This window comes from Hyla sarda, chromosome 3 (genome assembly GCF_029499605.1).
Source record: "Hyla sarda isolate aHylSar1 chromosome 3, aHylSar1.hap1, whole genome shotgun sequence".
NCBI lineage: Eukaryota > Metazoa > Chordata > Amphibia > Anura > Hylidae > Hyla > Hyla sarda.
This window is the reverse complement of record NC_079191.1, coordinates 16178566-16201897: the sequence shown is the minus strand read 5'-3', so window position 1 is coordinate 16201897 and position 23332 is coordinate 16178566. Positions and strand designations below refer to the sequence as shown.

Sequence of the window (23332 nt, the reverse complement as noted above, 5' to 3'; positions counted from 1 at the left end):
CTAATATACAGTGTCCCTCAACATACGATGGTAATCCGATCCAAACGGACCATCGTTTGTTGAAACCATCGTATGTTGAGGGATCCGTGCAATGTAAAGTATAGGACAGTGGTCTACAACCTGCGGACCTCCAGATGTTGCAAAACTACAACACCCAGCATGCCCGGACAGCCAACGGCTGTCCGGGCATGCTGGGAGTTGTAGTTTTGCAACATCTGGAGGTCCGCAGGTTGTAGACCACTGTTAGAGGAAGTTGTACTCACCTGTCCCCCCCCCCCCCCCCCCCCCCCCCGCTCCGGACCGTCACCGCTCTTCACCACTGCCCTGGATGTCGCCTTCCATCGCTGTCGCTGCGTTCCCGGGGTGTCCCTGACGCTCCGGTAAGGCCTCTGCTTCCCCGGCATCCTCGCTCTCCGTCGCCGCCATCACGTCATTACGCACGTCGCTGCTATTGGATGACGGGACGGCGTGCGCAGCGACGTGATGACGGCGATGGAGAGCGCCGACGATGGAGAGGATCCCTAAGAGGATGCGCCGGAGCCCCGAGGACAGGTAAGTGATCGTCAGCGGACCACACGGGGCACCGTAAACGGCTATCCGGTGGCAGCTGAAGCAGTCAGCGCTGCAGGATAGCCGTTTATGCGATGGCCCCGACATACAAAAGCATCGTATGTTGAGGCTGCCTCTGAGAGACCATTGTATGTTGAAATGATCGTATGTCGGGGCCATCGTAGGTCGGGGGGGGTCACTGTATTAGCTATTCATTGATCATTAGGTGTCGTGCAGATTCATGGAGGCACTTACTGTTCTCAGGCGTATCATTTTGCCGACAGACATCCATGTTTATCACCGTGCTGATATATGACACCCCCCCGCCCCCCCCCCCCCCCCCCCCCCCCCCCGGGTATTGTTGTTTATAATGGAGTTAGACAGATTTACGGGTCGTTGCTTCCGAAGGTGGTCACTTATATAGCGATAAATGATGAGAGAACCGTCCGAGCTCCTTAGGTGGCCATAGATGCTGCAGTAATTTGGACAAGTCAATGATAGCGGCCGATACATTACACGGATGATCATTTAGGATCCTCAACACTAATCCTGGACAATGGGATTGGGCTCGATAAATGTTATCGTTTTGGCAGTTGTTTATGTGTTTGCCGTAGGAAGCCTATAACCGATCGTATTTGGATACATGAGGGTTCGAAAATGAAAGGATCTTCCTTATGACCACTGCTTGCTTCCATTGTGGGGAACGATAACAACTCTGCAAACTGCCATTGATTTCTACTAATATAATGGTTTATTAGGGTATTTTTCATTAGGCTTTTACTGCATTTTGTCTTTTCCTGCTGCTATTTCCAAAATTACACATTTGTGCAGTGATTTGCAAAATTGCAGTAAAATATAAACTTTTTGTGCTACAGTTATGGAGAATCGAGGCAAAAACTGAAGAAAAAAAAACACAGCAAGAAACACAATGAAAACAGCAATGTGACTATTATTTATCCTGATCCCATATAATAGAGCTGGAACGAAGGTGAATAACTACTATGTATCCTGATCCCATACAGATAGCAGCAGTATACAGATAGAGCTGGAGGGGAGGTGTATAACTACTATATATCCTGATCCCATACAGATAGCAGCAGTATACAGATAGAGCTGGAGGAGAGGTGTATAACTACTATGTATCCTGATCCCATACAGATAGCAGCAGTATACAGATAGAGCTGGAGGGGAGGTGTATAACTACTATATATCCTGATCCCATACAGATTGCAGCAGTATACAGATAGAGCTAGAGGGGAGGTGTATAACTACTATATTATCCTGATCCCATACAGATAGCAGCAGTATACAGATAGAGCTGGAGGGGAGGTGTATAACTACTATATATCCTGATCCCATACAGATAGCAGCAGTATACAGATAGAGCTGGAGGGGAGGGGTATAACTACTATATATCCTGATCCCATACAGATAGCAGCAGTATACAGATAGAGCTGGGGGAGGTGTATAACTACTATGTATCCTGATCCCATACAGATAGCAGCAGTATACAGATAGAGCTGGAACGAAGGTGCATAACTACTATATATCCTGATCCCATAGAGATAGCAGCAGTATACAGATAGAGCTGGAAGGGAGGTGTATAACTACTATATATCCTGATCCCATACAGATAGCAGCAGTATACAGATAGAGCTGGTGGGGAGGTGTATAACTACTATATATCCTGATCCCATACATATAGCAGCAGTATACAGATAGAGCTTGAGGGGAGGGGTATAACTACTATATATCCTGATCCCATACAGATAGCAGCAGTATACAGATAGATATGGAGGGGAGGGGTATAACTACTATATATCCTGATCCCATACAGATAGCAGCAGTATACAGATAGAGCTGGAGGGGAGGGGTATAACTACTATATATCCTGATCCCATACAGATAGCAGCAGTATACAGATAGAGCTGGAGGGGAGGGGTATAACTACTATATATCCTGATCTCATAGAGATGGTAGCAGTATACAGATAGAGTTAGAGGGGAGGTGTATAACTACTATATATCCTGATGATATAGAGATAGCAGCAGTATACAGATAGAGCTGGAGGGGAGTGGTAAAACTTCTATTACCCCTGTTCCCATAGAGATAGCAGCAGCAGCAGTATACAGATAGAGCTGGAGGGGAGGGGTACAACTACTATTAACCCTGTTCCCATAGAGATAGCAGCAGCAGTATACCGATTGAGCTGGAGGGTATAAGTATTATTTATCCTGATCCCATAGAGATAGCAGCAGTATACAGATAGAGCTGGAGGGAGGGTGTATAACTACTATACATCCTGATCCCATAGAGATAGCAGCAGCATACAGATAGAGCTGGAGGGAGGGTGTATAACTACTATATGTCTTGATCCCATAGAGATAACAGCAGCACTATACAGATAGCTGGAGTGGATGTGTATGACCACTATATATCCTAATCCCATAGAGATAGCAGCAGCAGTATACAGATAGAGCTGGAGGGTAGGGGTAGAACTACTATATATCCTGATCCCATAGAGATAGCAGCAGCAGTATACAGATAGAGCTGGAGGGTAGGGGTAGAACTACTATATATCCTGATTAGATAGAGATAGCAGCAGCAGTATACAGATCTAATAGGTGATGATGTCATCCTGTAGTTCACAGAAAGTCAGCTGACCCAGGACTGAGCACTTTATCTGACACTTCATCTGACACATTAACCCCTTAAGGACCAGGCCAATTTTCATTTTAGATTTTTTTAGTTTTTTCCTCCTCATCCTCCTCCTTGTAAAATCAATCACTTTTTATATTTTTTTACCTACAGACCCATATGAGGGCTTGTTTCTTTTTGCAAGACCAATTGTTCTATGTAATGACTTTCATTTTTACAAAAAAGATGTACCATGAAACCAAAAAATTCATATTTGTGAGCGGAAATTTATAAGAAAACTACAATTTTGCAACTTTTTTTTTTTTTGGCGGGGGGGGGGGGGGGGGGGGGGGGGGGTCTTTACACTTTATGATCAATATGATACATTATCTGTATTCTCTTGGTCAATGCGATTAAAACGGTTCCCAATTTATAGTTTTTCTATTATTGTACTTCTTTTTTTTTTTTTTTTTTATGCAAATTTTGTTTTAACAAAATTCATATGCATAAAATTGTCCTTTTCTGACCCCTATAACTTAATATTTTTTTTCCGTATACAGGAATAAGTGCTAATTTTTCTGCACCTTGATCTGTAGCTTTCATCTGTACCATTTTGCTTTTATATGACTTTTTGATCGCTTTTTATAATTTTATATATATATGATGTGATTAAAAATCTGTACTTTTGGTGTTTGATGTTTTTTTTTATGTGACGCCGCTTACCGTGCGGGAGCATAAACATATTTTTATAGTTTGGACACCTGATATGATATAAAATGTAAACTTTTTTTTCTTTTTTTCAAAATGGGGAAATAAGGGGGATATAATTTTTTATTAGGGAGGAGTTTTATATAATTTCAGAACCTTTTATTTTATTTTTTTACACTTTTAAGTCCCCATAGGAGACTCTTTATATGAAATCATTAGATTACATTTACTGTATAATACTATGCCTATGGCATTGCATTGTACAGTATGATCCGTGATCCACTGAATAAACATGAGATTGGCGGTAGGAGGCAGTTAAGGGGTCCCTCCATTTTAGCTCACGGAACCCCTGCAATCACGTTGCGGGGGTTCAGTGAGCACATCTGAGTTATCGGAGACTTTAATTTTCACTTAAGTTGCCATGATTGGCATTGATCACAGCGTCAAAAGGGTTAATGACCATCAGCGGCAGGATCGCCCCTGCCTGTCAGTAACAGTGAGTGTCTGGCTACTGATAGTAGCAGACACTCACTGTTCTGAAGCGAGCGCAGCTCCTGTGCTCGCTTCAAAGCTGCTTAAGGACTCAGGGAGTACAGGTATGTCCTCGGTCCTTTAGTACCAGGAGGCAAGGGCATACATGTACAGCCTTCCTCCTTAACAGGTTAAAGGGTATTCCAGGAAAAAACTTTTTTTTTTATTTTTATATCAACTGACTCCAGAAAATTAAACAGATTAGTAAATGACTTCTATTAAAAAATCTCAATCCTTCCAATAATTATCAGCTGCTGAAGTTGAGTTGTTCTTTTCTGTCTGGCAACAGTGCTCTCTTCTGACATCTCTGCTTGTCTCGGGAACTGCACAGAGTAGAAGAGGTTTGCTATGGGCATTTGCTTCTACTCGGGACAGTTCCTTAGACAGTTGTCATCAAAGAACTCTTAGACCGAAAGAACAACTCAACTTCAGCAGCTCATAAGTACTGAAAGCATTACGATTTTTTTTTAATAGAAGTAATTTACAAATCTGTTTTAACTTTCTGGAGCCAGTTGATATATAAAAGAAAGTTTATTCCGGGATAACCCCTTTTAAGCACGGATTTTCTGTGGGTCAGGCTGGTAATTGAAACACATTAATGAAACACATAAATGCAGCTGTGCTGGTATGAAACAGATGGAGCTGTAGGACCAGTGATGGTGAGAGTGCATGATATGGGCCAAAAAAACTGTATTGCTTTAATCTCAAGTAGAAAGTGGCCATAGACAATAGCTACGGAATGTTCCTGACCTTTCCTCTCAGAATACAGAGATCATTACCCTTTTGACTGGTATTGCTTTGTGTAGATTTATCCCCTATCTGATTTGTACTGATCTGTCTTTCCTCCACAGTGTCGTGACGTCAGGACAAGAGAAGTGGGAATCCAAGAAATTCATCATAAAGTCCGACCCTATCAGGTGCGTCTTCTCTCCACATAGTGGTCATATTTAAAGGGGTACTCCGGTGGAAAACTTTTTTTTTTTTTTTTTTTAAATCAACTGGTGCCAGAAAGTTAAACAGATTTGTAAATTACTTCTATTAAAAAAATCTTAATCCTTCCAGTACTTATTAGCTGCTGAATGCTACAGAGGAAAGTATTTTCTTTTTGGAACACAGAGCTCTCTGCTGACATCTCTGTCCATTTTAAGAACTGTCCAGAGTACGAGATAATCCCCATAGAAAACATAGGCTGCTCTGGACAGTTCCTAAAATGGACAGAGATGTCAGCAGAGAGCACTGTGCTCGTGATGTCAGCAGAGAGCTCTGTGTTCCAAAAAGAAAATAATCTCCTGTAGTATTCAGCAGCTAATAAGTACTGGAAGGATTAAGATCTTTTTTTTTTTTATAGAAGTAATTTACAAATACTTTCTGGCACCAGTTGATTAAGGAAAAAAAAAAAGAAAAGTTTCCCACTGGAGTACCCCTTTAAGTCGAATTTATTTATACAATCAGCCAGTACAAGGTAGTGCATGTTTGTAGCGTGTGCTGATGGCGCAGTTTTTCCTCGGATTTCCTCATGTTTTTACTGACTACATCCATTTTGACATGTCACCTCCATGTACACCCCCCACCACCACCTTTACCACTTCCCCCGGCATTCAGAATTATGTTCTAGTGCACAACAAGCAATAAAATTACCAATGATGTTATTTTTCGGTCTCGTACACAAGGGGAGCGGAGGACGCTCGCTTACAGCAGCTAATATCACAGCTCCTCTGGGAGCGCGGCAGCTGGTGAAATCAGCTGTCAGAAAGTGAGCGAGCGGAACGCGTCTCCCCCCAGATCCTACTTAAATGTTTTGTTGACATTCGAAAAATTGTAAATGACATTATTATTATCTTTTTGTCCTGTGGCGCCTTATTCAGTATTGGGAATCGCTGCCACAGGCATTTTTCCGAATGATACTGTCCTGGGGGGTTTTACCCTCAAGATTCCAGGGCCTGTTTGTGACTAAACAAGAGGCTGAGTCTGACGAAAGTGATTTATACGGAGCGGTGTTGGAATTGTATATGTTTGCCATTTTGAATTTATTTGCTACAAAATGTCATTGGGCTTAAAGGGACGGGTATTATAAACTTCAGATACTCCCCATATAAAACTCTATTTAACTTTACTTTGTATTTTGGTTAAAGGGGTTATCCAGGAAAAAAACTTATATATATATAGAAAGTTAAACAGATTTATTAATGACTTCTATTATAAAATCTTAATCCTTTCAGTACTTATGTGCTGAAGTTGAGTTGTTCTTTTCTGTCTAAGTGCTCTCTGATGACACGTGTCTTGGGAACTGTCCAGAATAGAAGCTGATAAGTACTGGAAGGATTAAGATTTTTTAATAGAAGTAATTTACAAATCTTTTTAACTTTCTGGAGCCAGTTGATATAAAAAAGAAAAAAAAAAAGTTTTTCTGGAATACCACTTTAACTGAGTTGTTATTTTTTTGTTCTTTTAGGTGGAACTAATCCGTAGGGACTACGTAGCTAATGGGGGCTGGGAGACATTCCTGTCATACGAAGATCCGGAACAAGATATTCTCATTGGGTTGTTGCGCCTGAGAAAATGTTCCCCGGAAACTTTCAGGCCTGAGTTAAAGGGAGGAGTGTCCATAGTGAGGGAACTGCATGTGTACGGCAGCGTGGTCCCAGTCAGCAATCGGGACCCTTCCAAGTTTCAGCATCAGGTAATAAAGGAGAACATCAGCCCCCCTCCAGACTGATAAAGTTTCCTGACGGAGCATGCTGATACCATATATAAGAGCGTAACTAATACAATACTCCTCCCTCTGTACACAAATATTATTACTATAATACTGCTACCTATGTACAATAATAAAATTACTGTAATGCTGCTCCTATATACAAGAATATAACTCCTATAATACTGCTCCTATATACAAGAATATATCTACTAGAATACTGCTCCTATAGACAAGAATATAACTCCTATAATACTGCTCCTATATACAAGAATATATCTACTATAATACTGCTCCTATATACAAGAATATAACTACTATAATACTGCTCCTATAGACAAGAATATAACTACTATAATACTGCTCCTATAGACAAGACTATAACTACTATAATACTGCTCCTATATACAACAATATAACTACTATAATACTGCTCCTATATACAAGAATATATCTACTATAATACTGCTCCTATATACAAGAATATAACTACTATAATACTGCTCCTATAGACAAGAATATAACTACTATAATACTGCTCCTATAGACAAGACTATAACTACTATAATACTGCTCCTATATACAACAATATAACTACTATAATACTGCTCCTATATACAAGAATATAACTACTATAATACTGCTCCTATATACAAGAATATAACTACTATAATACTGCTCCTATATACAAGAATATAACTACTATAATACTGCCTCCTATATACAAGAATATAACTACTATAATACTTCTCCTATATACAATTATATAACTACTATAATACTGCTCCTATATACAAGAATATAACTACTTCAATACTGCTCCTATATACAAGAATATAACTACTATAATACTGCTCCTATATATACAAGAATATAACTACTATAATACTGCCCCCATATATACAAGAATATAACTAGTATAATACTGCCTCCTATATACAAGAATATAACTACTATTATACTGCTCCTATATACAAGAATATAACTAGTATAATACTGCTCCTATATACAAGAATATAACTACTATAATACTGCCTCCTATATACAAGAATATAACTACTATAATACTTCTCCTATATACAATTATATAACTACTATAATACTGCTCCTATATACAAGAATATAACTACTATAATACTGCTCCTATATACAAGAATATAACTACTATAATACTGCCTCCTATATATACAAGAATATAACTACTATAATACTGCTCCTATATACAAGAATATAACTACTATAATACTGCCTCCTATATACAAGAATATAACTACTATAATACTGCTCCTATATACAAGAATATAACTTCTATAATACTGCTCCTATATACAAGAATATAACTACTATAATACTGCTCCTATATACAAGAATATAACTACTATAATACTGTATCCTATATACAAGAATATAACTACTATAATACTGTATCCTATATACAAGAATATAACCACTATAATACTGCCTCCTATATACAAGAATATAACTACTATAATACTGCCTCCTATATATACAAGAATATAACTACTATAATACTGCCTCCTATATGGATTACACTGTTAAATTGGGATTTGTTCCTGTTTCCCTCTGCACAGGGTTTTGGGATGTTGCTGATGGAGGAGGCAGAACGTATAGCAAGAGACGAGCATGGATCCTCCAAAATAGCGGTCATTTCAGGTGAATGTCTTATGAATAGTTATCTTATAATGTAAATGATCATTGTAATCTGGATGTTTGGGGTACTATGATGGGTCTCTTTGGTGTTCATTATAGTTTCACTTGAGACATTTTTCTAGCCTTACTATAGATGGTGAGTGCGACTGGTGGAAGGAGGAGGTTCACCTACATCTATAATGACAAAAACACCAGTTCTCCAAAGAATTCTACAATGTTATATGAGGTTACACAGGTACAAAATACTGACGAACGTCCAATCACTTATCTGTCATTTATAAGTTGGTGGCTGCTGAGTGTTAGTCTGACCTGTGTGAAATACTATTAAAAGGTGTAAGAACATAGTTATGTGTAGTGTACCATGCTAGTAGCCTGTTGTTCAGGCCTGTACTGTGGTATCAGGTGTGCTGCCTAGCACTGTCTTAGTACATTACACAAAGCACTGACACCCCACACTCTCCGATTTTGCAAGGCCAGGCTACATGCTACAAACATTTTAAACATGCAATATAAGTAGGTATTAGTTCTGACAACCTCTATGTACAAGAGTATAACTGCTATAATACTGCTACTATATATAAGAGTATAACTGCTAAAATACTGCCTCCTATATACAAGAATATAACTGCTATAATACTGCTCCTATATACAAGAATATAACTACTATAATACTGCTCCTATATACAAGAATATAACTAATATAATACTGCTCCTATATACAAGAATATAACTACTATAATACTGCTCCTATATACAAGAATATATCTACTATAATACTGCTCCTATATACAAGAATATAACTACTATAATACTGCCTCCTATATACAAGAATATAAATACTATAATACTGCTCCTATATACAAGAATATAACTACTATAATACTGCTCCTATATACAAGAATATAACTACTATAATACTGCTCCTATATACAAGAATATAATTACTATAATCCTGCCTCCTATATACAAGAATATAACTACTATAATACTGCTCCTATATACAAGAATATAACTACTATAATACTGCCCCCTATATACAAGAATATAACTACTATAATACTGCTCCTATATACAAGAATATAACTACTATAATACTGCTCCTATATACAAGAATATAATTACTATAATACTGCCTCCTATATACAAGAATATAATTACGGTACTATAATACTGTTCCTATATACAAGAATAGAACTACTATAATACTGCCTCCTATATACAAGAATATAACTACTATAATACCACCACCTATATAAAAGAATATAACTACTATAATCCTGCCTCCTATATACAAGAATATAACTACTATAATACTGCTCCTATATACAAGAATATAACTACTATAATACTGCTCCTATATACAAGAATATAACTACTTAAATACTGCTCCTATATACAAGAATATAACTACTATAATACTGGCCCCTATATACAAGAATATAAATGCTATAATACTGGCCCCTATCTACAAAAATATAACTACTATAATACTGCCTCCTATATACAAGAATATAACTACTATAATACTGCCTCCTATATACAAGAATATAACTACTATAATACTGCTCCCTATATACAAGAATATAAATGCTATAATACTGGCCCCTATCTACAAAAATATAACTACTATAATACTGCCTTCTATATACAAGAATATAACTACTATAATACTGCTCCTATATACAAGAATATAACTACTATAATACTGCTCCTATATACAAGAATATAACTACTATAATACTGCTCCTATATACAAGAATATAACTACTATAATACTGCCTCCTATATATAAGAATATAACTACTATAATACTGGCCCCAGGTATAAATATATACACTGGAGATCAAAATTACAGAACAATTTATGAACACTTGATTTTCTCAGAAATAATGTAATCTACATTGATCATCCTTTGAAGGGGTACACCATGCCATTAGAACAGTGTTTTACAAAGTTTATCAACAGGAAACCTTTTTTTTATTTTTTATTTTTATTTTGATCTGTGTGCGTGTGCGTGCGTGCGTGTGCGTGCGTGTGCGTGCGTGTGCGTGCGTGCGTGTGTGTGTGTGTATATATAATTTTTTTTTAGTTTTTTTTTTTTTGCTTGAAGGAGAATAGTGCTATTGTCTTAATCCTTTGGATTTGGATGGGCTTGCTCTCTAGCTTTTAGAGGGCCAGATAACACTTAGCTTATTACATATGGCTTGTGTGTTATTATATGTTTGGCTTCAGCAGAGAACGCCGGCTCAGCGTGGCTTCTCGTCAGCGTCACCCTGAGCCGGAGTTTTCTGCTGAAAGCCGATCCTATCCAATATTGTATTCCAGCCGGAGGGCAGCAGACGATTCTACTTATGTGTGGTTACCATTGTTGTGTATAATGTTACACAACTCTTCAGGGTGAGCGGATTTTATGCATTTCCCCACTTTCCTACTCTTTTTAATGTGAATTACACTATGAAGCGCTCTCATCTTCGTTTTTTAGATTATTATATGTTGTCCATGCTGTGTAGGTTTTTTTTATTCAGCCATTAAGTAAAGTGTTTGTGCCTTTCTATTCCCGGGATCGGCTCTCTGACCTGTGACTCATGGTTAATGCTTCCTCTTCTCAGTCCAATTTTTCGCCGTTCTAGATGTTCTGTGATAATGAATTCATTGTGTCTGAATTAAAACACAAGAACAGTTTCAATCGCTTTATAATCTTCGGCTGTAAATGTGTAAACTGCATATACTGGACTCCCACGCTGTCTGAATCGGCTTTTAAAGTCCCATCGTGTGCAGCCCACGCATCGGAGCCAACAGACGTGTCCACTGGATCTCTTTAGAGTTGTGCCGGTCATCGTGTAATATTCTCCTGTGGGTCATGGAGTTTGCTGTAGACTCCTGCATGGGACTGTTATCTAAATCCTGTTCCTATTGGATTTCTGACCATTACCTCCCGCTCTCGCGGTGTGTGTTCCACTCCTACCCGCCCCGGCATTTTGTCACAGCTTTTATAGAGAGTACTTCCCGTGCCGTTTCATCTGCCCCTTTGGCATTTCAGAGGTTTTCTGGATTTTGCAGGATCTACTGTATGTTCTGTGACTGCCCACAACAACCTCATTACCATTTTCTAATGGGTCCTGATGCAGGACTCTAGTGTGCCGCACCTATCTATATGTATTGCCCAAGTCTTGTGTGTGTCCTGCCAGTGACATGGACACAGCCAGACAGTTGTCCGAAGTAGATTTGCCCAATTTATGGCCTTTATCTTCTTATTGTAATAGTTTTCAGTACCTGTTATCCTGTCTTTCTCTGTGCCCTGTGGTCTTCCCATCTCTGCTGCAGTCTCTTATGCAGTAATAATGCACTCCATTGTTTGGTCTTCTTATCTCTTGTCTAACCCTCCTCTTCTTTGCACGCTCTTGCTTTATCCTCCTCTAAGCTACCGTATATGTTCTTTTCATCCTCCTCTCATCTGCACTTCATTGTCTGACCCTGCTTTTCTTTGCACTCCATTGTATGATCACCTTCTCTGTAATACACGGTCTCATTCTACTTTTTATTGCCCGTCATTGTCCATTTCTCCTCTTTTCTGTCCAATCCTCTTGTCTTCTACCTTTAGTTGTCTGATCCATCTCTTCTCTACCTTCCATCATCTGATATTCCTTTCCTCTTCACTCCATTGTATGACCTTCCTTTCCTCTTCACTCCATTGTCTCATATTTTCCTCTGCAATGCCTTTTCTCATCCTACTTTCCATTGCACTCTGTTGTCTAGTCCTCCCCTCCTTTGCCCTGCATTGCCCATTCCTTGTCTCCTCTGCCCTCCATAATCTGATCCTCCCTTCCTTTGCCCTCCATTGTCCTGTCCTCCTCTCCCCCGCCTCCATTGCCTAATTTCCCTCTACTCTCTCCTACATTGCCTGATCCTCTTCTTTATTGATCCTCCTCTCCTCTGCCCTCTATCATCTGATCCTCCATTCCATAGCCCTCTATTGTGCCATCCTCCGCTCCCCGGCCTTCCATTTCCCAATCCTCGTCTTCTCTCTCCTCCAATACCTGATCCTCATAGTCTCTCTCCTCCATTGTCCCACCATCCTCTCCTCTGCTCTCCATCATCTTATCCGCCCTTTCTTTGCCCTCTATTCTCTCATCCTTCTCTCCCCGACCTTCCATTGCTCAATTCTCCTAGCTGCCATTGCCCAGTCTACCCTACCAGTGTCCTCCAGTATATGTTGTGCTGATATTTTCTTTGAGTGTTCATGGCTCTGTATAATAGACCTATTAACACTGTTTTTTGCCATAATTCTCTTCACCTGGATTAGTTTTACAAGCAGAGTAAAATCTTTAATAAATGTCATATTTGCCATTATATTTTCCTTACGGGGAAAATTAAGATGAATTGCAGAGAAGTTGATGGGAAGTCTCTGCTGGTCTCCATAGAGTAAGTATTGGGACCTGACAGCAGAGCAGAACTACAGGACCCAATCACTGAGGCAGGGTTTCTTTTATCTAATCAGTTCAGCTTTATCAACGTAAAAAGCAGAAAGAATTATGACCACCAAACTTTGGAGGGGCAAAAATTAAACTGTCACGGCTGAAATGGATCCGCTGTACCTGTGTGGATGAGAACGTGGACCGTATCAGGGAGCGGAGTCTAAGGTGCCGCTGGTTTTCATCAGAGCCCGCCGCAAAGCGGGATGGACTTGCCGCGGCAGGCGGCACCCAGGTCGCTACCCCTGATACGACTCGCCGACACAGGCTGCCGAGGTGTAACGTGATACTGGAAGGATGAGGAAACATGTAGTCAGGACAGGCAGGAGGTCAGGGCAGGCGGCACATTAACAAGGTCAGGTCATGTAGCAAGAGGTCAGAGGGCACAGGAGTAAGGTCAGGATACGTAGCAATAGGGTCCGATACGCGGCAAGGCACAAACTGAACACTTTCTCTTAGGCTGATGAGCCACAAAGATCCGGCAAGGGTCAAAAGGAAATGCCTGTACTGATAGGGTCATGGAGAAGCAAGAACCAATTAAATGTGTACTGTCACGCGCGCTGGCAAGCATGAAGTGTACGGGGAAGTTAAGACAGAGTGGGCAGGCTGTGATCTCATCGCAGGATGCATATCGTAGTAAGGAGTATGCCGGGCAGCAGAGGAGGAGTGCGTCCGCGGCGAGCTTATCAGACTGCGGCACGACCCCTAACAGAAACCACTCTTTCCTTCACTAAGAGTAGTACCAACTTATCAATCCCTGAAGAGAGCTAAAACCCCCGGGCAAACAGCTGTGATAGCAGTGGCCTCTACAGGAGAGATGTAGCATTACATGTTGGCCATACACAAAAAAATATATAAATTACCACATAAAATAAAGCCTCATTGGGAAAGGGGCCTTGTCCTTACCTAATCATTATCTCATATGTTAGGTTCTATCTGATATGGTGACTAGACGTCTTGACATCACTTTTTCGTGTTATTTTCATTCCCTACTTTCATTCCTGGTTTCACCATGGGGGGGGGTCTGATGATTTATTAAGATCATACCCAATTCTCTGATGGAGAACATCTGGAATGTGGCAGGAGCTCCACACGTGGTAGTCATCGCTGGGGTCTGGTAATTGGATTGTAAATTGTGTCATTATTCTTCAGATGATTTGTTTTCCCAGTATAATTATCATTGATTGGGCTCATTACCAGTTTATTACTGGGATATGTTTTAGTATCTCTGTATAAAATAACTGGGGGAGGGCTGCAGATATTTGTCATTACCAGTAGTCAGATCCACTTATGTGCGGATTTTAGCAGTGAAGGCCTGGAGGAGTTGTCTAACCTATTTGTTTGGGTCCCTTGGATATGTCGGACTATGTGCTTGGAGCTTTCCTGGCTTATATATTAAGTGGATACTGCAGTGTGAATATATATATATATATATATATATATATATATATATATATATATAGGTAATACACATTAGGCATCTGTCGGCCATTCTCACCAATTTCAGCGGGATCAGGTGACCATCTTAGATCTGTGGAGGCCTCCTGCCTCTTTTCCGATGGCCAATGTTGGGGAGAGAAGGTTTGGGCATCTTGAGTTTGAACTGCCACACTGTTCCGAACACCGGAGCTGGTGCCAGGAGCCTGTGATGTCATAGCCTTGCCCCCTCATTGCGTCGCGCCCCCGCCCAGGTTACAGGTGTGGTCTGGTTAGACGCTGAGTGTTCCCACCAGAGGGCGTACTACCACAACCAGACTGCTGTTATAGGGGGCACTCAAGACTACACAACCAGACTGCTGTTATAGGGGGTGCTCCAGACTGCACCACAGACTGTCTGAGAATTGTGGAGCGCCCCCTATAACAGCATTTAGGAACACGTTATGGGTGGTATTTAGGAACACGTTATATGTGCCGTTGGTTTTATCGAACATGTTGTTCATTGATTTATGGGGAAGGGGGTGGGGGGGGGTCTTGTTTGTCCACCTCACAATCAGAACATTTGTCCCCGCTGCGTTGTCACTGCTGACGTGGGCCAATTTAAAGTAAGGTCTAATTGCTTTGAACTTTGTTAGCAGCTTTATGTAAATGTATATTTTTAGTTAGGGACAAATACATCCTCGCAAGATTTAAAATAAACCAAACAAAGAAAAAAGAACAATTCGCTATAATTTAACATAATAATACTTTATGCACTCACCTCCAAGTCACGGAAACGCTGAAGAAACTTTCTTACAGAGATGGAATTGTTTGAGCGAAGATATAATTATACACTCAGGTAGTGATGCCATCTTTTGTCTACTGCTCGGACACAGAAATACATCAGTGCTTGTGTGTGTGTGTAATATATATATATATATATGTGTGTGTGTGTGTAATATATATATATATATATGTGTGTGTGTGTGTGTAATATATATATATATATATATATGTGTGTGTGTGTGTGTGTGTGTGTGTGTGTGTGTGTGTGTGTGTTCTAATGGAAAAGTAAAAAAAAATTACAATTTGCATATTAATGTAGCTCATTAACAATTAACACACAAAGATCCTCTAAGTGAGATAGTACTGATTATTTATTTCCTGCAAATCTAAATGATTGTTTTCCATTCTGCTTAGTGGAATGAGTTAAAATTAAATTAATAACATCATAAAATAAAGGGCATTTTATTACAGTTCATATCTCTGTGGGATCAAGTCGATCTGTTGATAATCTTTTCACCGCATTATAATCCTTCTGCATATTTATTACTGGTTTAGTGGCAGACAGACTGGGGTGTAGAATGTTAGTTTCCCAAATTTATGGTCCCCAGAAAGCCCACTAGTAGGCAGCTGGATGCAACAGGGATAACAGGAAAGACAGGGACGCAGGCTGTGGAGCAGTAACACCTGCAACTCAGACCCAGGAACATGGACTGTGGAGCAAGAGTACCAGGGAACGTGGACTGTGGAGCAAGAGTACCAGGGAACGTGGACTGTGGAGCAAGAGTACCAGGGAACGTGTACTGTGGAGCAAGAGTACCAGGGAACGTGGACTGTGGAGCAAGAGTACCAGGGAACGTGGACTGTGGAGCAAGAGTACCAGGGAACGTGGACTGTGGAGCAAGAGTACCAGGGAACGTGGACTGTGGAGCAAGAGTACCAGGGAACGTGGACTGTGGAGCAAGAGTACCAGGGAACGTGGACTGTGGAGCAAGAGTACCAGGGAAAGCGGACTGTGGAGCAAGAGTACCAGGGAACGCGGACTGTGGAGCAAGAGTACCAGGGAACGCGGACTGTGGAGCAAGAGTACCAGGGAACGCGGACTGTGGAGCAAGAGTACCAGGGAACGTGGACTGTGGAGCAAGAGTACCAGGGAACGTGGACTGTGGAGCAAGAGTACCAGGGAAAGTGGACTGTGGAGCAAGAGTACCAGGGAACGTGGACTGTGGAGCAAGAGTACCAGGGAACGTGGACTGTGGAGCGACACATCTTTTTGGTAAAACCAATTGGACCATGTGTATCTTTTATTGAGTAACTGAAGAATAATCGGAGGGTCCAGCACTACGATGAGGAGCAGCTTTATTAGAATATACAACACACGGCAACACGATATTCAGATGCGTTTCGAGCGCATGCGCTTGAAACGCGTCTGACTGTCGTTTTGCCGTGTGTTGTATATTCTAATAAAGCTGCTAATCATCGTAGTGCTGGACCCTCTGATTATTCTTCAGTTACGCTGGGTGCCTTGCAGGGCATCGGTCCGTGCACCGAGTAGTGAGAGGTGAGCTGGACTTTGATTCTTGTTGTCTTTTATTGAGTACATTTTTGTGATTTCTCACATGACAAACAATATTTCTAAATACTATAATTGCTCAATTATATGGTGACCCTGATTATAAGAACACCCCCTCAAACTTATCTTATTGAAAAGAAGAAAAAAACGGCCTAAATGTAAGACCACTTTATGGGTGAGGCTTCCGGCACGCAAATGTAAGGTGCGGGAAGACAGAGCTCTGTCCTGACCAAGGCCTATTATCGCTCCCGCCTCACACCTCAGTCATATTCCGGGTCTCACCCATTACCCACAGTTACCTGAAAGTCTGGAGGACCGGATGGACCGTTTCTTAAGCCACGGCAGGTACGGACAAGGCCAGCGCGTAGGAACTCCACTTCAGCTACAGGGAGAGGTGAGCACGGAGAAGATGGCGATGAATCGTGCCACTGTGGAGGAGGCTGCGCAACCCCTTCTTGCCTCACAAGCTCTGGGGTCGGAAGACCGTCTGATTCCGGGACTCCCTATATCTTATAACTGGTGGCGGAGGTGGCTTAACTTCTCCTGCCAGATATAAAAGTGCAGCTGGACCACACCATCGCCACAGCGCTGACCAGTATCCAGGGAGACGTTACTCTCCATACCAGCCAGTTTGCTGATTTAGAGGAAAGACTAAGTGTGGCTGAAGAAGAAATCATGGCCACTAAACAATAACCGCAGAAGTCCCTTAGGCTTACAAAGACTCTGCAAGAAAAAAAACAGACAATCTGAAGAACCGCTCCAGGCTGGGAAATCTCAGGTTAGTTGGGCTGCCTGAGTCCATCCCGCATCAGCTACATTCTATGTGCCGAAGATTTGCCTCAAGCGCTGGGCCCAAAATGCCCGCTATCTAGTGGAACGAGCACACAGATTGTGGCCGCAGAGACCACCCCCATCTCCTACCGCCACTTTTGCTAATATTCGCCCAAGACAGGTGATCACCAAAAGAAGAAGGTGAAGGCCCAAGACAGGTGATCACAAGAAGTTGTTCACCCCACTAATTATCCGGAGTCACCGTGTTTTTATTTAATGACTTCTCAGCTGAAATGGCCAAGAGACGCAAGGCTTTCTCTCCTATATGCTGCCAATTAGTGGCCCAGCAACGTAAATTTGTCCTCCAATATCCGGAGATACTTCGCATCTCTAAACCTGACAGATCCACTGAGATGTATCGCACACACGAAGAGGCTCAGGCAGCTCTGAATCTCCGAGCAGTGGTGGCGGCAGCAGCCGTGACTGACCAGAACAAACGCAGGCACTACAAGAGTCCACCGCTATCCCTTGACGCCATGGAGGGACTTTGGACTGCGTATTAGAGGTCTGACTTTTCCTTTTCCAGCTGTTAGTCTTTGAGGATGGACGGACTGTCTGTTCAATGGTCCGGATACATCCTCTCTTCTGTTACTCTCGGGACTCACTCCTTTATATTCTAGTACTAGTCGTAACGATTTATATTGTGCCTTGACTGGCCCATGCGAGTGAGAGGTTGTATTATAATTTGTTTTGGTTGACGACAGCAGAGGCCAGAATTCCACTATATACTTGTACATGGCCTGTTTATTTTCTTTTTGCTTGTGTTGTAGTTTTTTTTCTTTTTCCCGACCTACCCTTTTCCTGACCTACTTTTTTGCCCTTTTGCCGACCTACCTTTTTGCCCTTTTGCCGACCTACCTTTTTGCCCTTTTGCCGACCTACCCTTTTGCCGACCTACCTTTTTTTGCCCTTTTGCCGACCTACCTTTTTTGCCCTTTTGCCGACCTACCTTTTTTGCCCTTTTGCCGACCTACCTTTTTTTGCCCTTTTGCCGACCTACCTTTTTTTGCCCTTTTGCCGACCTACCTTTTTAGCCCTTTTGCCGACCTACCTTTTTTTGCCCTTTTGCCGACCTACCTTTTTTTGCCCTTTTGCCGACCTACCTTTTTTTGCCCTTTTGCCGACCTACCTTTTTTTGCCCTTTTGCCGACCTACCTTTTTTTGCCCTTTTGCCGACCTACCTTTTTTTGCCCTTTTGCCGACCTACCTTTTTGCCCTTAGGGGTGATTACATTTGTTTTTCCTGCTTTATTTCTAGTCCTATCTTTTCCTCTCTATCTCGGTCATGCATTCTTATATGCTTTTCCTTTTTATTTACCTTTCTGAATTCTCTTTTGTCTACTTCCCTCACCTCCTACTCATTTAACAATACATTGCTCACCTTTCCTTCTTCCCTCTTTAGTGTTTTTCTTTATTTCACCTCCTGTACCTGCCCCCCTTCTTTTCTTCGAGTATTTACTCACGAATATCCTGCGGGGATGCGAGCACCCGCTCACTATTTGCGATAAAAGTCCTATTCTTCCTTTGCTCACTAGGCCTCTTACAGCCTGGATTAGAGGTGGTTTCTAGTTCGGTGTTGTTATTGTTATATTGTTTGGGGTTGGGATAGAGATGTTTTCTGTCTCCTTTGGGTTGTATCTTGGAACCGCACTGATCTTCCTCTAAGATATTATGCCCTCCTACTGTTTTTCGCTGCCCATACTGAATGCGTATTGATCTGCATTAACACCATTTTTATTACTCTTGTTATATTATGAAAGTGATTACTTGGAACGTTAAAGGCTTGCGTTCTCTTGGAAAAGCGCTCCATGGTGCTCCGACATCTTCAGAAATTGAGAGCGGATGTAGCGCTGCTCCAGGAGAAGCACCTATTGCTGGAGGACTTTGCTGCTCAGCGTTTGGAACAAACTGTTCATAACGCTGGAGCCGGGAACTTGTGAGATCATAGCCCCGCCCCTCATGATGCCACGCCCCCTCAATGCAAATCTATGGGAGGGGGCGTGACGACCGTCACGCCCCCTCCCATAGACTTGCATTGAGGGGGCATGAAGTCATGAGGGCGCGGGGCTATGATGTCACAAGCTCCCGGCTCCAGCGTTATGAACAGTTTGTTCCAAACCCTGAGCAGCGGAGTACCCCTTTAATAAGATGTGGGTGGGCACAGTCCTGGGATCGCCAGCAGTGGCCCTGAAGGGAGGTGTATTCATTCTATTTCGTAAACGATTGACCCAGGCTATGCACTCTCATTGGGAGGATACTGAGGGTATATTGCAACATGGGATATTAGAGGAACTCTTGTTTAGCATCTATAATGTTTATGGCCCCAGTCGGGGAAAACTGCATTTTTTTGATAGACAGCTCGCATTCAAGGGGATCAGACACAGAACATTGTGGTGGGTGGGGACTTTAATACTGCGCTGCAAATATCTGAAGATAGTAGGGGTGACCCGGTTATTTCTTCCCACCCTGAGCTTCGTTTGCAATCCCTTACGCAGTCAACGGGTCTCTATGATTCCTGGAGACATCATAAGCCTACTGAGATGGCGTTTACCCATTTTTCTCATTCCCATCAGTCATGGTCACAGTTGGATTATCTCCTTATAAAGTTATCTACTAACTAAAGTTCACATATGGTTAGTGCTGGGCGGTATTCCGGTTCATACCGAATACCGGTGTGTTTTTTTCTTTATTGATATGAATTTTTAGCATACCGCAATACCGTTTCCATAGCAACCAACTCCAATGCGTGATGGCGTAGAGAAACGTCCAGCCGCACAGCGTCTCTGAAAGTGTAGTCCAAGCCGCACTGACCTGACTGTGAGGAGCGGGGAGGTGAGGCTCTTCTGTTCAGGTGGCCAGGCACTACATCACATATCTGGGTGTTAAATTGGGCCGGACCCCACTGTCCTTGTATACCTTAAAGGGGTTATCCACCATTAGGTGATTTTAGTACGTACCTGGAAGGCAGTAATGGACATGCTTTGGAAGGATCTGCACTTGTCTTGGGGCTAAATGGCTATGTTGTGAGATTACCATAACACTGTGGTTAGCTTTATGTTAACTGGTATTTCCGGTTTCAGTTTTCTTTTTTTGACTACAAATCCCACAATTTCATTTTCCTCCCTCCCACACATCAGCCACCCCACCCATTGAAACATTAATGAGCTGCATCCATTCAAAAGACCAGTGGTTTTCAATCAGGGTGCCTACAGCTGTTGCATTAGTTGCAGATTGATCTCTCTCCCACCAAGCGATCGCTCCACCCGATTGAAGCAGAAAGGCTCCCTGTCATCAACTGACTAGTGATGTCAGGTCTTGGCCGCATTGCAACCTGGGAAAAATCTGAGACAACAGTCATTTTGTATGCTGTTAAAAATAAATATTGGGATGAAAATCACAAAAGAATCGTGAGAAAACCGTCACACAGACACTATATTATGAACTACACTAACTTTACAGCTCCTGTAGCAGTCAAATAGAAAAAAAATCCTGAAATACCCCTTTAAATTGCCACCAACCCCCCCCCCCCCCCTCTTATTTCTAAAATAGAAAAAGAACTAGATAAGTGGCGCTCTCTTCCATTGTCTCTGATGGGAAGAGTGCAGTTCATAAAAATAAGCTTTCCCAAGCTGCTCTACCTGTTACAGACATGTATGGATTTTGTCCTGCTCTGGACAGTTCCTAATACGGGCATCAGGTGTCAGCAGAGAGCGCTGTGGACAAGACAAAAAAGAAATTTAAAAAGAAAAGAATTTCCTCTGTAGCATGCAGCTGCTAAAAAGTACTGGAGGGGTAAAGATTTTTAATAGAAATCATTTACAAATCTGTTTAACTTTCTGGCACCAGTTGATTTAAAAAAAAAAAAAAAAAAAATGTTTTTCACCAGAGTACCCCTTTAAGGAAATACATTGGAGAATTTGACACAAGGCTACATACACATTCAAATGGAAAGGTACCCCTCCTCCTCTCCCATATCTTACTCAGTGCCCTGTATGTCAACAAGCCGGTGCTGACCTCTGGCACTGTATTTTGGGAATGTCCTCGAGTGTTACAGCTTTGGATGGAGTTACGAGATTTATTAAAAACAATATGGGGTAAATGTCTAGCCATCTCTCCGTAGCTATATTAATTCCATTACATGCAGCCAATCCTCCTGATAGGGGCAAACTAAACAAGAGTAGACACTTATTAATGTTAGTTACTATACAATGCCTTCTGCGGCATTGGCTTTTCCCAAATATTCCGACCCTTCCAGAGATCCTTGTGGAGCTCCACTCAGTACTTCATAGGGAACTGCTGTTGGCGATTAGGAATCCTTCTTTGCCAAGTGGAGGAAATATTTACAATACTTACCGGAGGAGACGGAAAAACACCGAATAGTGAGACATTTTAGGTCATCCACCTGGTAAAGCGTGGAACATTTAAAGGGAAATCTAGAATTACCTCCATAATTGATCGTAGTAGATAAAGGCTGCTCCTGATTAGCGGAGGTTTTGTATTGAGCTGCTCAATTCCCTTTAGGCCAACCATGTTAGGCTGGGTTCACACTACGTTTTTGCCATACTGTTTTCAATCCGTTTTGTAAAGAAAACCATATGGCAAAAAAACGGATGGAACAGTATGGAAAAAAGTAAACCGTATGTGTTTTTAAACAGTATACTGTTTTTAAAAGTGCATACAGTTCCATCAGTTTTTATAGAAAAAAAACCCATACGTTTTTGAAAATTTTGTCCATTTTTAATGGGAGGGGTCTTGGGTGGGGACTTTAGGATTCAAATGCGCATGTGCAAAGTGAAAACGTATACGTTTTTCCCGTATGGAACCGTATACATGTGCGTTTCCCATTGACGTCCATGTTAAAAAAAACGTATGCGGTTGCAGTACGGTTTTTAAACCGGAGTCAAAACTGTGGTTGACCACAATTTTGTCTCCGGTTTAAAAACCGTACTGCAACCGCATTCGTTTTTTTTTTAACATGGACGTCAATGGGAAACGCACATGTATACGGTTCCATACGGGAAAAACGTATACGTTTTCACTTTGCACATGCGCATTTGAATCCTAAAGTCCCCACCCAAGACCCCTCCCATTAAAAATGGACAAAATTTTCAAAAACGTATGGGGTTTTTTTTCTATAAAAACTGACGGAACTGTATGCACTTTTAAAAACAGTATACTGTTTAAAAACGTATACGGTTTACTTTTTTCCATACTGTTCCATCCGTTTTTTTGCCATACGGTTTTCTTTAGAAAAACGGATTGAAAACAGTATGGCAAAAACGTAGTGTGAACCCAGCCTTAGTTTGTCGGGGTACAGTATGGTTAGGGAGTAGTGATTATAGTGAAAATGTAGGATAAGAGTGCTCATAAGTGCTTCTATCCGTTATCATCTGGTTCCATTTGGGTTATTTTTGGTAAGGTTCTCATTTTGGTAAGGTTTGTGTTTAGGTGATTTTTGGTTAGGTTT

The 23332-nt window shown here is 41.5% G+C and overlaps 1 protein-coding gene across 1 annotated transcript in view; it reads left to right on the top strand.

Annotated features, from left to right (window-relative positions):
* The window catches only part of ELP3 (elongator acetyltransferase complex subunit 3), a 178721-nt gene that overhangs the window by 140560 nt on the left and 14829 nt on the right, over positions 1–23332 (top strand). The window contains exons 12-14 of the mRNA XM_056563812.1: positions 5277–5342; positions 6878–7105; positions 8713–8794. Of these exons, the coding sequence (XP_056419787.1) occupies positions 5277–5342; positions 6878–7105; positions 8713–8794 (376 nt within the window). The remainder of the gene's footprint in view (positions 1–5276; positions 5343–6877; positions 7106–8712; positions 8795–23332) is intronic.